The 17483-nt window shown below is 39.0% G+C and overlaps 1 protein-coding gene across 1 annotated transcript; it reads right to left on the minus strand.

The window, feature by feature from the left end:
* Positions 1–15045: 15045 nt before the first annotated feature.
* LOC109804192 (putative protein phosphatase 2C 13) lies at positions 15046–17139 on the minus strand. The gene is made up of 2 exons (XM_020365984.3): positions 16782–17139; positions 15046–16328 (listed from the first exon to the last, which is right to left on the minus strand). The coding sequence occupies exons 1-2, from the start codon at positions 16983–16985 to the stop codon at positions 15330–15332; spliced, it is 1203 nt and encodes a 400-aa protein (XP_020221573.2). The 5' UTR covers positions 16986–17139; the 3' UTR covers positions 15046–15329.
* Positions 17140–17483: the final 344 nt, after the last annotated feature.

The following is a 17483-nucleotide window of genomic DNA, read 5'->3' on the forward strand; positions in this document are numbered from 1 at the left end:
CATTTTATAGTTGTTTCTGATAGGAAAAAAATACATACAAAGAGTTTGATGATAAAATGGATTAAACACTCGTCTTTTCTTTGATTAGATAGCAATGTTGTTTTAAAAAGAATTAACATATAATAAGCATCGGTGGTTGGTTTTATCCAATTCTAATAAAAGCCATCAAAAATATATTTATAGGTAATAAGTCTAATAGATACTTACATGCACACAGTTGCTACTTATTTAGGATATGAATTGTTAGGTTATTTAATATGTATGCTCATATACGTGTATACCTTAAACATTTGACACTACAATTGATTTTGCCTGTGAGGAACAATGATCTATAACACTTGTCAATATGTGAACAACACTGAAAACAACAAATTACGTACTATTGTTGAGACCACTCGAAGTGAGAAGACTCGAAAACAGATTGACTAAGGGCATTACCTCAAGGCTACCATACATGAAAAACTTATAACCAGCCCTAAAAGGAGATACTCGAGACAAGGTCGAATTAAGATTCAAGAGCATTCGAGTTGAAAACAAGATTTTACATGGGAGACATTCAAAATAGGGTCGAAAATAACGCACTTTGGAAAAGTCGAAATGGCTAAGCCATAAGCGGTTATCAAGGAAAAGGATAAGAACACGTGGGAAGAGCGGTTTAAGGAAGTTATTCTGAACCACGTAGCAAATGTAGTGGGTAGCAGTTATGGGTTAAGAATATACGTGTACAGAAGTAACTACCCATTACATCTCTATAAATACAAAGATCACGGACTTCTTCAAGGTCCGAAAAACTCATATCTAATAGAACTCCCAAGCATTCACTGCCTGCGAACATGGCTTCTGCGCGAGGAATCATCTTTGGGTATGATTGCTTCTGGACCATTTTTTACTTTGCATTTTAGGAGTAGGGTAATAGTAGTTTTCCATTCTTGTACTCACGTAGCGTAGTTATATGGTTCGATCAAGGTACTTTAACGTGAATGTAATCAACCTTCAAATGAATCATGATTTGTATTGCTCGCATTATGATTGTTCATTCGATTCATTTAAGCATTCATGTATGTGAAAATAGTTATATGTTAATCATTGATGAATGTTGGGAAATGGGTAATCATTAATCTCTCTATCTCTCTGACGTAAGTAAAACACACTTAAATTGAAACACTCATTGTGCTAGTCTAAATAAAAAGAACTCATAATTCCACCGTAAACAAATTGGCACGCCCGGTGGGACACGTTTAATTTAGAACATAATTGGACTAGTTTTAGGTGTGTGAATTGCATGAGATTAAGGAGTGGAAGAACTATGTCTACGTCTGATAACATGAACGTAAACCATAATAATGTAGATGTAGAACAGCCTAACTCCAATCTTGATAATGCCACCAATGTGACCAGGGGGCAAGATCCCCTCCTGTGTTGCTTGAAAACCATGCTAGGCATAATAATACCACTCAAGAGTTAGTAAATGTTACTAGAGAGTACCCTTGGGGTATGCCACCTAATTGGCGAAATACCCAGCCTGCGTATGTCGAAATGTCAATGCCTTTTATAGGGCCAAATTCACAAATGAATATATCCCCACAGGGATATAATCCTGGGCCAAGTGGACTGGGTTTTGTTATGCAAGACCCGTATCAACATGTAGGAACAAGTCAGGAGGGTTCATTAATTCGACAAGGTAGTTACATGCCCACGGGTATTAGTAATCAAGCAATGATGGCCCTTCGACAACAAATGGACCATAGTAATCATGACATGGTCAATTTGTTGTCTACTCAGATGCACAACATCATGACACCCCTTTATGAGCTAATAAACAAAATAGGAGATAAGTTGGGTAATGGGCCTCCTTCGAGAGCAATGAGTGTGAATTTGAACGATACAGAAAACCCTGGGGGGCATGAAAATTTGCAAAACATAGTTCGACCTAACAGAAACCCTAATGATAATTTAGATCAAATGGTAGAAAGGATATTGAATAGACATGGATTCGATGTAGGTCGAAATGAACGCCCATACTTTGTGTTAGCCTTTCCAGATTATATTACACAAGTAGAATTACCCCGTGGAGTGAAAGTCCCAAAATTCTCGAAATTTGCAGGAGAATTAACTGAGTCAACAGTTGAACACATAGCTAGGTATGGGGTCGAATGTGGGGATTTGGCTAATAATGAATACTTGAAAATGAAATATTTCCCAAGTTCGTTGACTAAACATGCTTTTACCTGGTTTACTACCTTACCTCCTAATTCGATACATACTTGGGTACAGCTAGAGGGTAGCTTTCATGAGCATTTCTTTCGAGAGGAAACAAAGGTTAGTATAGTCGATCTAATGAATATCAAAAGGCAAAGTAATGAAACATTAGATGACTATTTAAATAGGTTTAGGCAATTAAAATCTCGATGCTATACTAATATTCCAGAACATGAATTGGTTAGAATCGCCGCAACAGGTTTAGACTTCTCAATACGCAAAAAATTAGTAAACGAACAATTGAGGGACATGGCTCAACTCGCTGAGAAAGTGAGGAGGATTGAACAAATTAAATTAGAAAAGGAAAAGTTGAGGAAATTCGACAAGTTCGTTCGAAAAGAAAAGATAGCGTAGTTAGAAAGTTCTGAGTTAAATGAGGATTCTAATTATGAAGTTGTAAGTGAAGATTTCGAGATTAATTTGGCAGAATTACGCCCTGGACCTACGTACCAATGTCAAATGCTAAAACCAGGAGGTAATATAGAAGGGAATTCGACTAAGAAATATAGTTTTGACGTTAGTAAGGCAGAAAAGATATTCGATACCTTGTTAAAAGATAAACAGATTATACTCCCAGAGAATCATAAAATTCCACCTTTCGAGCAAAGAAAAGGAAAGAAATTCTGCAAATATCATAATATGTATGGACATTGGACTAACAGTTGTGTGAGTTTCAGGGATTTCATCGAGAAGGCGATTACTGATGGTCGCCTGGCTTTTGAAGAGAAGGAAATGAAAGTAGATGTTGATCCATTTGCTGCCCACACTGGCTACGTCAAACCAGTTTCGATGTCCATCAACATGGTGGAAGTTGCTGCTGAGGACGATGATAGCATTGAGCCCATTTCTGACGAGAAGCTCGAAGAGTTAATGGAGGATTTTGCTAAAGAGCAAGAACCCATATACCCAAAGGAAGGGGGATAGTCTGGTGGAGTTTCTATCGAAGAAAAAAGAAGCTGATAAAGAGGTCATGTTGTGTCCTCGATGCAGTGCTGTCTTCGACAGAGCAGCGGCTAAGGCTTTCGAGGAGTATGAAATAATGAAGAATTACAAAGCTGAGAAGCTGCGTGAAAAAATGAAGCCCAATGCTAGGTCGAATGCTGGTTTGACCATGAGGCAAGTTCATATGCCTCAATATAATGCCCCGGTCGGGAAGATGGAGATGTATAACTCGTCTAGGTTCGGCAATACTTTTGTGCCGAACGCGAATGTACCTGTCGGGAGATGGAACGCACCACCTAGGCCTATGATGGGTCGAGGTAAACAAGTAATGACTAGCATGGGAAACCCGGTACAGAGAAATGAAGGAAAATTTTCGAATTTGACTACAGGGAATGTTAGAATTCCAGCTGGGGGATATGGACGTGGCTTTCGACAGCCATTTAACAACTTAACCAAAACCCAATGGAGGAGGCAGCAAAGGATGCGCAAAGAAACCTTTGAAGGTATGGGAGGAAATCGTTTTTCGATCCCAGTTCCTCAAAAAGGGGAGTCTTCTGGAAAGTTCATCGAAGACGATGAAGACATGATAACAGACTGCTTCGAGAGCGGTTTCGAAGATTCTTTGGAAGATATTTGTGGGGTAGTTTCCATTCTACCTTCAGAGTATAGTGGTGCTATGGAATCCGTGAATGAACTAGAGGACATGCAACGAGAAGATTTCTTTGATGACCCCAATTATGAATCCAAAATCATATGGGTCAATCAAATCTCGAGGGTCATCCCCAAGTTTAATTCTGCTGTCTTCGACTCTCCCACAGAGGAAATGAAAGGACACCTTAAACCCCTATTGTTAACACTGATGATTGAGGGGCAAGAGGTAAACAAAGTCTTGGTCGATGGAGGCGCAGCTGTGAATATTTTGCCTAAGACAATGCTAAAAAGGTTTGGGAAATCCTTGGCTGATCTGAAACCCCACAACATCATGATCTCTGACTATGCAGGCAAGTCTTCACATCCTGAAGGTATGATTCTGCTCGATGTACAGATTGGAAGTGTGAAGAGGACTACCATGTTTATAGTGACACCTTCCAAGGCAAACTTCAACGTGTTGCTAGGTCGGGAGTGGATCCATGGTGTAGGTGCTGTTCCTTCGACCGTACACCAGAAGGTTTTCTTCTGGAACGATGATGAAGGTTTAGAGGTTCTCGAAGCTGATCAGAAGACTTATGAAGTTGGCATGTATTTTGTTGATCAACAACTGACAGCATTTGCCAAGACCAAACCTTTCGACGCTTACAACTCTGGGGTGATGGATGAAGAGGAAGGTGTCAAGAAAACCTTTTGTTGGGATGTAAAGAGAGGATTCGTGATTCGAGCCGAAAAGAATTCGGCTCCACTGGATACATGAAGGACGAAGATCCTTACTCGAGCTTCTTAGCTCGAATATCGGCCTACGTGGCCGATCAAACGGCCAACTTGGCCGATAAAGATCAATTTGACAATGAGGTTAGCACGGCCATGTTGGCCGAAGAAAAACAAAAAAAAAGAAGAGATGGATTTCGAATCAATAGAGAAAAAAGAAAAACAACAAAAAGAAAAGGATTTCGAAATCGGGAAAAAGATGGAAGAAAAGCAAAAAACAGAAAATCAAAGGGACGAAGGAGTCTCAGAAAAAAATGAAAAGCAAAAGGAAAAAGCAGATCTAGAGATCGAAAGGACAAAAGAAGGTAAAGAGCAAGAGCTAGAACTCAAACTGGACTGCATTTTTGATGATTCACCTTTGGGTTTCGAGAGGGCCGCTAATGAAGAGCATAAGTTAGAATCCCAAGATCCGCTCGAAGAGGTTAATCTGGGAACTATCGAAAATAAGCGGATCACTTACATTAGCAAGTTCTTGCAAGGGGAGCTGAAAGGGGAGATAATTCAAGTTTTGCATGAATACAAAGATTGCTTCGCATGGGATTATGATGAAATGTCAGGTCTGGATCGAGAATTGGTGGAACATAGGCTACCAATGATCCCAGGAAGGAAGCCCGTGAAACAAAGTCCTCGAAGATTTGCTCCTGAAGTGATTGAGAAAATCAAGGGGGAAATTGAGAGATTGCTGAAGGCAAAGTTCATCAGAACTTCGAGATACCCTGACTGGATCTCGAATATAGTGCCGGTTATAAAGAAAAATGGGAAACTCAGAGTTTGCATTGACTTTCGAGATCTCAACATGGCAACTCCCAAGGATGAGTACCCTATGCCCATTGCTGAAAATATGATAGATGTCGCTGCAGGTAACGAGATTATGAGTTTGTTAGATGGTTATTCTGGATATAATCAAATTTATATTGCAGCTAATGACGTGTCGAAAACTGCCTTTCGATGCCCAGGTGCCTTAGGCGTCTACGAATGGGTGATGATGCCATTTGGTCTTAAAAACGCTGGTGCGACTTATCAAAGAGCGATGAACTTAATCTTTCATGATTTGATTGGTAAGTTCGTGCAAGTTTATATTGATGACATAATTGTTGGCTCAAAACAAAAGAAAGACCATTTATATCATTTGAAACTAGCCTTCGAGAGAATGAGGAAATATGGTTTGAAAATGAATCCACTGAAATGTGCTTTTGGTGTCATAGCAGGCGAATTTCTGGGATTTATTATACACCAGAAGGGGATCGAGGTAGATAAGAACAAAACCAAGGCTATCATGGAGACCAAGCCTCCATCGAACAAGAAAGAGCTTCAATCTCTCTTAGGTAAGGTAAATTTTTTGAGGAGATTTATTTCGAATTTGTCTGGTAAAACTAAAGCATTCTCTCCTTTGTTGCGTTTAAGAAAGGAGCAAGAATTTCGATGGAATGAAGAGCACCAGAGAGCATTCGAAGAAATTAAAGCTTACTTGGCTCATCCTCCAGTGCTTGCACCAATCTCTGAAGGGAAGCAACTGAAGTTGTACATTTCAGCTAATGATTCGACTATTGCGGGCATGCTGGCGCAAGATGATGAAAATGGCATCGAAAGAGTCATTTACTATTTAAGTCGAATGTTAGTAGGAGCAGAACTTAAATATACCCCTTTAGAGAAATTATGTTTAAGTCTTTATGTTGCGTGTACTAAGTTGAAGTACTATATTAGGACTCGTAATGTTGTAATACTTTGTCGAAGTAATGTGATAAAATATATGTTGTGTAAACCTGTGTTACATTCTCGAGTCGGCAAATGGGCACTCGCCTTAACCGAATACCCATTAACTTTCGAGCCGCTAAAAGCAACTAAAGGACAAATAATTGCAGATTTTCTTGCAGATCATTCGAATGAAACTGAAGAAGTTAATTACATAACCACCAAGCCTTGGCAATTATATTTCGATGGCTCGAAACACGAGTTAGGCGCCGGAATAGGTCTTTTAATCATCTCTCCCAAAGGGGTCCCGACGAAGTTATCATTCAAAACAAATACAGGATACTCGAATAATGAAACTGAATACCAAGCACTGATCACTGGACTTGAGATTCTTAAAGAATTGGGCGCTAAAAATGTGGTAATTCGAGGAGATTCACAACTGGTCATCAAACAATTAACTCGAGAGTATAAGTGTTTAAATGAAAAATTAATTGAATTCAAAACTCGAGCTACACAGTTACTTGACACGTTTGGTGAAGTAGAGTTACAACACATTCCTCGGGACTCAAATCTTATTGCAAATGAATTGGCCCAAATAGCCTCTGGATATAAAATCAGTAAAGAGTATCTCGAATATCTGATTCATACAAAGAGTGAAGTGTTAGACTATCGAGAAATTCTAAGTATAGGTTCAGCAAGTCAACAAGATTGGAGGAGCGAATTGATCGAATACTTGCGAAATCCTAACATAAAAGTCGAAAGGAAGATTAAACTCCAAGCTCTTAATTATCTCTTACTAAATGATGAATTGTACAAAAGAGGCTTCGACGGAGTTTTGTTCAAATGTCTGGGAGACCATGAAGGTTATATAGCAATGACAAAAATTCATGAAGGCATTTGTGGAGCACATCAAGCTGGAAAGAAGATGAAATGGGTTTTGTCAAGGAAAGGCTTATATTGGCCTACTATGATTAAAGATTGTATCGAATTCGCAAAAAGTTGTGTGGAGTGTCAAAAACATGGACCAATACAAAAGGTACCGGCAAGTGAGTTGCATTCGATCATCAAACCTTGGCCATTTCAGGGTTGGGCAATGGATTTAATCGGACAAATACACCCACCTTCCTCGAAGAACCACAGGTATATACTAGTTGCCATAGACTATTTTACAAAATGGGTTGAAGCTATTCCTTTAAAAGAAGTCGAGCAAAAAGATATAATTGATTTTATCGAAGACCATATTATTACAAGGTTTGGAATTCCTCAAACAATCACTACTGATCAGGGTACGGTTTTCACGGGTCGAAACGTTGCTCGATATGCAGAATCAAGAGGAATTAAGTTGGTAACTTCAACACCATATTATGCCCAAGCTAATGGTCAAGTTGAGGCTGCTAATAAAGTGGTAATTGGTTTAATCAAAAAACACATATCAAATAAACCTCGAAGTTGGCATGAAACTCTCGTCCAAATACTATGGGCATATAGGAACTCACCTCGAGATGCCACGAAAACAACCCCATATAAATTAGTATATGGCCATGAGGCTATTCTTCCTATCGATATTAACTTACAATCAATTCATATACAAAAACAAAATGAATTACCCGTGGAGGATTATTGGAACTTGATGTATGATGAGTTGATCTCTTTAGAGGAAGAAAGATTAATTGCGTTACAGAATATTGTTCGACAGAAAGAAAGAGTCGAGAAAACTTATAATAAGAGAGTGAATATGCAACGTTTTCGAGTCGGAGAATTGGTATTAAAAGTTATACTTCCCATGGACCAAAAATCTCGATGTTTGGGGAAGTGGTCATATAATTGGAAAGGCCCATTTCTAGTCGAGCAAGTATATTCAAAGAACGCATATGTAATTAAGGAGATAAATAATTCAAGTGCAAGCAAAGTTATAAATGGGAAATATTTAAAACATTTCCATAAAAGAGCAAAAGAATAATTGTTCAATACAAGACAAATATAAACTGAGAGGTTGAAAAATAGACAAGAAGAACGAATTATTGCAAAAATTGCTTCTTGAAATCCTCGAAAGCTTTGTAAGCCTCGTCCAGATTCTTTTTGCGAGAGGCACATTGAGCCTCCAAGTGCTTCTTGTGTTCCAAGGTCTTTGCCAGCCGAGAAGAAATAGCCTTGCCCTCCTCTTTAAGTCCTGTTTGGTGCTACTTGACCTCTTGGCTCTTCATTTTCACACCGTCCTTTTTCGAGCGAGTGTTATCAAGCTCATGTTTCAGAGCCTCGATAGCATGCTCAATATCAGCTTCATCCTTCTGCAATTTCTGCAAGTTAGAGATCAGTTCTTCTGTAGATTTCCTAATGGAAATCAATTCATCACGGAGTTTCTCGAGCTTGGCACGATCCCCCTCAGTTTCGACCTCAATCTGGGCTACCTCTTGATATGCAGTAGACCACTGAGATCGAAGCTCCCAGGCACGGCTGAAGGGCTTGATAAACGCTTGAAGCTCCGAAGATATATCAGAAGGGAGGTCAGAGTAGCTGAGCAAATCATCGAGCATTTGCTGCACCTCTGTTTTAAACTCAGGGACGAGGAAAGCTTGGTCAAGATCTTCAACGTAGGCTTTCGAGTGAAAAGATTCGAGCAGAGGCTGATAAGAAGGTGTATTGGGAGTTGGCTCAGCAACCTGCAATTTTTCTTTTTCTGACCCAGAGGGACCGCTCGTCCAGTTATCCAAGACCTCGAAGATATTATCGAGATCTTCGTCCTCATCGTTGAAAAAGCTCATCAAATCCAAATCGGGAGAAGGGATAGAGGAGAGGTCTTGGACAGAAGAAGTGGCACCTCCTTGGGTCGAAGGAGAAGTGGTAAAAGGTCTTGGAGACTCAGTGGAACCTACACAAGGAGAAATACATAAGAGATCTTCATTAACAAGTTATCATATCAAAAAGTAAAGTCGAAAGAAATATACCATCGTGTGGACTCAAGGGAGGTCGTAACTCAAAAGAAGGTTCACCTTGAGCAGAGTCTCGTTGCGTCTCCACATGGGTCAAAGGCTCTGGTTGGAAAACCCTATCTTCTTCAGCCTGAAGAGGAACCTCTATCGAAGCCATAACTGAGGCCAATGTTGCAACATCCGCCGGGGAGGTAGGCAACTGATGAAATGAAAGGGCAAGTTAAAAGATTAAGTTAAAACACCAGAAAATTCGAAGTCGAAAGGTATGAGAACATGAACCTGTTGAGTTACTTCAGCGACAAGAGGTACGTTTTTCTGTATCTCACGAGACATATCTTGAGAGGAGTCCAAAGGGATAATCTCGATACCCTATTGAGGAAATGTTAGACAAATCAAAAATACAAAGTAAATGAAAGTAAAAATCGAAATACCTTTGGAACAGATTTCATGGCGTCGCTGAGTAGCTTCCCGCCAGAAGGTTTATGGGATTTCTTGGGAAGAGGTAAGACCATCTTCGCTTTTCCCTTGTCCTGCTTTTTTGTGGTTGAGACCTGAATTGAAGAGAATTGAAAGGTAAGTAATTGATTATGAAATATGAGCATGAGAATAACCTTGATGTTCGAATTAAATTACTTACAGTTTTGGTACTGTCCGAATCCACTCTTGGCTTTTTCGAGGTTTCTTGTTTTTGTGAGGTTTCGATATTCTGTGAAGTTGAAGCTCAAAAAGAGTGAGATAGAATAGAATATTAATGGAGAAAGGTTGCAATCGAGACAAGCCGTACCTTCGAACGTAAAGAAACCTTGTCAGCAGCGGTTTTTCTTTTTCGACCTTTCTTCGAAACACTTTCATCTTCATCACTCTCCCAATCGGGAGTTGGATCAGGATGTTGAGGAACACGCTGAGGAATAGCAGCTGCAAGGTTGGACCAAAGAAGTGAGACAGGTTCGAGGTATACTCGAAAAACAAGTAAATGAGAAATATTTACCAGGAGGAGGGTTAATGTTATTGACCCAACATAATGGCCACCACTTGTTTCGAGGAAAATCGTACACGGAACATAGCGCGTAGGTAACTTTATCCTTTACGGGAATTTCTTTGCGTTCAAGGTAAAACGGGTCGAGTGTTTTCACCCAAGGAGGATGAGATACATGTTTAACCAGGCCAAAAAGGGCATTTGGAAGAGGAGGTATATACTTTGGACAAAATTTTTCGAAATTAGTTTTACCGAGAGAGTTTATTACCTTTTTCGAGCGTATGTTCCGTTGTACCATTTTCGATAAGGACACAGAAGCGTCAAAGATGGTGCGGTGTACGTTGTCAGGTCGATAACAAACCTTAAAAAATTGTTCAAATTGATAAATGGTAAGTTGATTCTTGAAAGTACCTGGTTGTTTAGGCCCCTGTGAACAAGAGAGAGGAGAGTTGATCAGCTTCTTCAAAAAGATATCGAAAGAGATAAGCTTATCAGTACAATACTGACACCACCAACGAAGGTAACATCTAGAAACTAAGAAAGAAGGTGAGAAGTTGCAAGGGGTAAGTGTAAGTTTCTTGTCAGGACGCAAAATGAATTGTAGAACCTCTTCATAGTTCCCAGATTCGACGCAGATGTCAGCGTCTATGCCTTCTTTTCGACGAAGGGGAAGAGGTTTCATTTGGCACAATCCAAATTGTCGGGCAAAGAGTTGAGGGTGGTAAGGGTAAACTCGAACATCTTTTTGCCTCATACCAGAAAAAAGTAGATCCCATGATAAAAAGCCAAACCAAGTCTCAATCATATCTGAAGCAATATCCCCCACTTGGTTGTTTTGTCGAAGCCAAGAAGGACCTATTAGGGTAGGTCGAATGAAAGGAGTTAAGTCTTCACTGAACTCCGTGAAGTCGAGGATAGTCTTTACGTAAACTCCAAAGTTATTAACAGAACGTTTTCGAGGGGTCAAAGTGGTCAGTCGAGCCCCTTCAAGTTCACAAGTAGAGTTGAAGGTCGAAGACAGAGAAAGCTTCTTCTCAAAGATGGCATTGAGCCATAGTTGAAGTAACCAAAGTGGACCAGAAAGGTTTCGAGGGCCTGATTCACGAAATAGACTCTCCGAGGCTTCATCGAGGCAAGTATAAAGAGAAGCCAACAGTAGTTTACTCAGACAGATTCTCTTCTTTAAGTATAAGGCTTGAGCAAGAGCGTAATAATACTTGGGTACTTGAAGGGAGGGTGTGCAAAAAACACAAGCTGACAACCAATATAACAAAAATGCAATGTGTTCAGAGGGCGAAACAGGGATCCCAGGCTGTCCCATGTGCGCATTGATGAAAGCCAAATAGGTTTTCTTATCCCAAGTGATAGAGAGATCTTTAATCGAAAGTTCATCTTCGAAAACATCAGGGTAAAATCTATCGCCTAAAGGGGACAAGCCAGTTATAGCAGCGATATCCAGAAGAGTGGGGCAAACGAAACCACAAGGAAACTCGAAAGCTCTTGTTTCCCTATTCCAAAAGAAAATAGCAGAAAGAAGCATCTGGGGATCGAAGAGATGTAAATCGAATTTCGCGAGTTGGATGAATTCGAGAATACCCGTTTCAGCCCAAGAAGAACTCATATCATCTTCCACACGAAGTAACCATTGAAGGTGTCTATCTTTAATAGGAGGAAAAGCTCGAAAAATCTTGGTAGTATCTTTAAACAGAGAAAGGTCTATGGAGGGTGAATGGATAAAAGGTAATGTAGAGGAGTCCTCAGGGAGCAGGGTATTACCAAATTTTTTCTTGTTTTGACCTAGAAACGGCCCTAAGAAAGCATGCATATTACCATTCTCAAGAGAGAAAGGAAGGAGTACCTGAGAGTTGAAGATCTTGAGGCTGGCCTCTTCCATACCAGGGATGGGGATGAAGGTTTCAGTGCCCTCTGGAATGGTATGTACTCGCGCGTTAGCCATTAGCAAAGAACTTGGTTGGGTGGAAGTGGCAGTAGCCATAGTGGTGACCGCGGTGGTAGCCATAGTAGTAGACACAACCGGGGATGAAGCAGCCCCAGTAGCAGTGACAGGAGACACCAGTGAAGTAACAGGGGAAGGGGTTGAAGCAGCAGAAGAGGCCATGATAGCGGAAGTAGTTCAGCAAAGATATCACCGGAGAGAAAGAAGGAAGCTTGGGCGTGAAGAAAGCAAGTGAAGAGCAAAGAAAGAATACCAACGAGGAAGAAGAAGAAAGTGGAAACGTGAAGGAAGGTAAGATGGTAAAGGTAAAGGTAAGTTTAACCCTAGGGTAACAAGGTATTGGGCCTCAAGCAAAATGGGCTTTTGGAGTAAATTCGAACTTTGATGATTGTAACGGCCGCCAAAACAATTTGGTAACAGTAAAAAAAAAAAAAAAAGAAACAGGCACCGTATTTATCATCAATACCTCAATACAATCTCAACGATCAGAGGCAGTAAATGTGATAGGACAAGGGAAAACAGGGTTTCATCGAAAGAGAATACTCCTCTTAGAGATATTAACTAAAGGGGGCTTAGATAGGAATTCAAATCTTTCTATAACGAACAATCAAGATTGAATTCCTAGGGGGGCATTTGTTGAGACCACTCGAAGTGAGAAGACACGAAAATAGATTGACTAAGGGCATTACCTCAAGGCTACCATACATGAAAAACTTATAACCAGCCCTAAAAGGGGATACTCGAGACAAGGTCGAATTAAGATTCAAGAGCATTCGAGTTGAAAACAAGATTTTACATGGGAGACATTCAAGATAGGGTCGAAAATAACGCACTTTGGAAAAGTCGAAATGGCTAAGCCATAAGCGGTTATCAAGGAAAAGGATAAGAACACGTGGGAAGAGCGGTTTAAGGAAGTTATTCTGAACCACGTAGCAAATGTAGTGGGTAGCAGTTATGGGTTAAGAATATACGTGTACAGAAGTAACTACCCATTACATCTCTATAAATACAAAGATCACGGACTTCTTCAAGGTCCGAAAAACTCATATCTAATAGAACTCCCAAGCATTCACTGCCTGCGAACATGGCTTCTGCGCGAGGAATCATCTTTGGGTATGATTGCTTCTGGACCATTTTTTACTTTGCATTTTAGGAGTAGGGTAATAGTAGTTTTCCATTCTTGTACTCACGTAGCGTAGTTATATGGTTCGATCAAGGTACTTTAACGTGAATGTAATCAACCTTCAAATGAATCATGATTTGTATTGCTCGCATTATGATTGTTCATTCGATTCATTTAAGCATTCATGTATGTGAAAATAGTTATATGTTAATCATTGATGAATGTTGGGAAATGGGTAATCATTAATCTCTCTATCTCTCTGACGTAAGTAAAACACACTTAAATTGAAACACTCATTGTGCTAGTCTAAATAAAAAGAACTCATAATTTCACCGTAAACAACTATATAATAACGTTTAATTTAAAATGGAAATCTCATTTATTATTTCAAAATAAGAAAAAATCAAAACCAACAAAAAAAAAGGTTTATTTTATGTCCATTTGAACACTTAAATCAAAACTTTAATATTATAAAAAATTATTTTTAAGTATTCAAAAAAATTAACTTCAAATATTAAAATATTTATAGTACAAATTTTAGGGAGTTGTCTTGTGGAGTGGAATGCACTTTCCTTGAAAACTAGAAGTCATGTTTTCTTTATAAAAAAAATCAAAAAATATATAATATTAAGATTGTAAAATTGTGCTGTAAAAAAATCTCATAAAACTCTTTATTATAAAAAGGTAAATATACAATCTTGATGACCGGATTAGATTTTTTACAAGGTTATTTATTAGTCTACAGTATCTCGATTTCCAGCATTTTAAATATTAAATATACTCCGTACATACTAAAAAAAATGATCATATTTTGAATTAAAAACCGCAATCAACAAAATAAAACATAGTACAGTCAGAAATTTCCCCAAATTGCAAAGTCTGGAATTTTAGTATTATGAATGGAAAGAAGAAAAGTATACAGCAAAATTTTTAATATTAATCATCGGTAAAGTTAACAAGTATATCGTAATAATAATATAGTTATAAAGGAAAAATCAAATCCCGAGTTAAGACTTAATTTTCGTGGAATAAAATTTCACTTTACAGAGACTCAATATTTTATTAATATCTCACTGAGTAAACAATAAAAAGCAAGAGTTTTTATTTGTGGTTTGTATTAGTATAAGATTATTACTATACATGGAAGGAAAATCAATAACGGAAGTTTATTTCTACTTTTTGTTTTTAATCAAGTGTTTCCATAAGATAATACAGGCATATAAATTTAATGAAAGTTTGATATCACTGCTTTTATTATGGCCTTCCTAATAATTAGAGCAAAAAACCACTATTTTAGTTTTTAGAAACATAATGTTCCTTATAATAAAAGAAATTTTTAGTAAATCCTTAAAATCTTAAACTGTTTCATTTTAATCTAATTACTTATTATCATTTTAATTCTTATATATATATATATATATATATATATTTCTTTAGTTTAAATTTAATAACTAATGACACTTTTTTGGAACTAAACTGACAATTCGTTCTTACTTCTATTAAAAACATTTGGTTATTTTTATTTAATTTTTTCTAAGAAGAAATATAATTTTAGATTCGTTAACGCCATGTAGTTGGAATGAATTTTTATCTTCTAGCACCTCGAGTACTTGGGAGTTTTAGAGAATTGGAAGTAAACGAGCAAGGAAAAAAAAGGACACACGAAAGGGTTGAAACGTGCACTCTACTCATTACTCAACTATCCCATCCCACGCATCAAACAAACCCCTATTGAATGCAACAATCAAGAAAATAACTCGTTTTCTGTTCTCATTCACGCATAGCATTGCTGAAAAGTCTAAATCATCTCTTATTTACAGATGTAACAACAATGTGAAATCGAATCCTCCATTATTCCCGCCAAAACTAGCTAGCTACATGTTTCTCTACATACACCAAAATAACAATTAAATAGGTCGAAACTCTTCTATCCCTACAAAAATTGCTGTAGCTGCTTAGCTCCAACTCCAAAACAGCCTACAAACGCATGAAAGGAATGATTGTGAACCATGAGAACCGTATTTACATTCAGTTTCCCTCTAGCAAGTTCCTCAATCTGTTCCGGGCCTCTTCAGACAGAGAGCAAGATCTGAATCTTCTCCTCTGGGGTGGACATGATTCAACAATGCTTTGCACAGGTGACAAGCAGATAACAATCCCAGTAAGATTATCTGATGTGTGTAAGCGCAATGCTTCCTTAACAAGCTCTCTTGCACATTGTTGTGGATCATCATGCCTCCTTAATCCACGCCTCACAAGACTAACTGCTTCCTGGCTTGACATTACATCCCAAATGCCATCACACCCGATGATCAAGAATTCATCATCCTCCGTCAATGCGACCACCCGAACCTCGGGCTCGGCGATAAGAGGCGATGCAGAACCAAGTGGGAATTTCAAGTCCCAATCCCCAAGGGCACGAGTCACAGAAAGATAGCCATTGAGATAACCATCATCAATGAAACCACCCAACTCCTCCACCCTCCGGAGTTCTGGTAAATAACTTGGTCTGTGATCTTGAGACATATCAACAGCCAGCCCTCGCCGACAAAGAACAGCTCGACAGTCACCGGCGTTAGCAACCATCAAATGCCTTCCAAGTACAAGGGCAGTCAACGCCGTTGTCCCACAGGAACTGCTAACACTTTGTTCATCAGCCAAAGCAAGGTCCGCACCCAGAAAAGCTCTCCTATGAGAATCTTCCAACCTCTTGAGAGAAACTGCATCAGCATCATATGATTGCAGCATATCAGCATCCTCAAAAAACAATCTCATAGCATTGTTCTTAACAAAAGCAGCTGCATCAGGCCCTCCATGCCCATCAAAAACCGCATAAAACGCACTGGGTATTGGCTGCTTGAACACAAATCCAAGGTGGCCAGCAAGATCATCTATCCGAATGTGCTCATCATCCATTGACCCCCTGGGTCCAATATCCATACAGCACCCAGATCGAACATTTGGTATAAATTTCGTAGCAGGACTCTCTAAAACGGAATCCTCAATCATCTCAGAACAACTCACAACCTAACATCACACAAAACAACAATCAGCACCAAAACCGTTTAACCAAGCAGAAAGAGGCTCAAACAATGACAAAATTCTTAGAAACACCCAATTCAAAATCCTAGTAAAAAATTATAGCTTCTGAAATCCCTCAACCATTCCACACCAAAATTTGATCCCCCCCCCCCCCCGAACCCACAAATCTAACAAAGAAAAAACACGCGAAACTCGCAAATTCACAGATAAATCCACGCCGATTGATGCACAATTATCCACAAAAAAGGGGAAATTGAAAAAGAAGAAAAAAACTAAAAATCCCACCGATTCAAGTTCCAAGAGACAACCGACAACATAACAAAACACCAATTTTACAAATTCTCCCACCGAATAAAAACAAAACCAAAGCCCAAGAAGGCATCCAAATAAAAATCGATTAAAACACCGAAAAAAGAAACCTGGAAAAGGGGAACCCACCGATTCGAAACAAGGCGTTTCAGCGGAAACCGTCTCAAGCCGCACGTGGGCAAATACAGGAACGACGTTGGAGGAGGGCGAAACGACGTCGACCTTAACGGCGTGTTCTTGCGCCACACGAAGGTGGTACTTGACGTCCAACATCGGAATGCTCTGCTGGCACATGATTTCCGCTTCCGTCACCATCTTCTGCCTCACGATCATCACCACTACAACGCCAATCAAACGTTTCCAATTAGGGTTTTCTCTCAACAACACAATTGCGCTTCCCTCTTTCTTTTTTATTTTTCCCTCTTTGCCTCAAATTAATTCGCGGGAGCATTTATAAAACGCGCTCCCACGGAATTTCACTTTCACTGTGCCGCCGGAAAATACCCAAATACCCTTCGCTCTCCCCAAACAATTTTCCATTCAATTAAATGTTAAAATCGTGGAACCAGTGGTGGCGTGAGTTCGACACGCTTCCGTATCTGACGCAAAATTACGACACTACCCCTACCTCATGCTTCTAATCAAAGTTTATGTTAATCGGTCACCCATTATTTAATTATGATATTATATTAGGTAAGAGAGATTCTCCTATCGACTAAATTAATTTCTAATTTTTTTAAATTAACATGTGTAGATTCTTTTTTTCACCAAATCAACTCTTTTATCAATAAAATGAGACTTTATATATAAGTGGAGAGTCGAACTTCAATT

The sequence above is a fragment of the Cajanus cajan genome, chromosome 1, assembly GCF_000230855.2.
Source record: "Cajanus cajan strain Asha chromosome 1, NIPB_CcT2T_4, whole genome shotgun sequence".
Classification (NCBI taxonomy): Eukaryota; Viridiplantae; Streptophyta; class Magnoliopsida; order Fabales; family Fabaceae; genus Cajanus; species Cajanus cajan.

What these genes read in the sequence shown, in the direction of transcription:
- LOC109804192 (XM_020365984.3), bottom strand. Translation starts at nt 16,985, where the DNA reads ATGATCGTGAGGCAGAAGATGGTGACGGAAGCGGAAATCATGTGCCAG. An exon ending in AAACGCCTTGTTTCGAATCG is followed by an intron (nt 16,329 to 16,781) that starts GTGGGTTCCCCT and finishes GTGTGATGTTAG; the next exon opens with GTTGTGAGTTGTTCTGAGAT.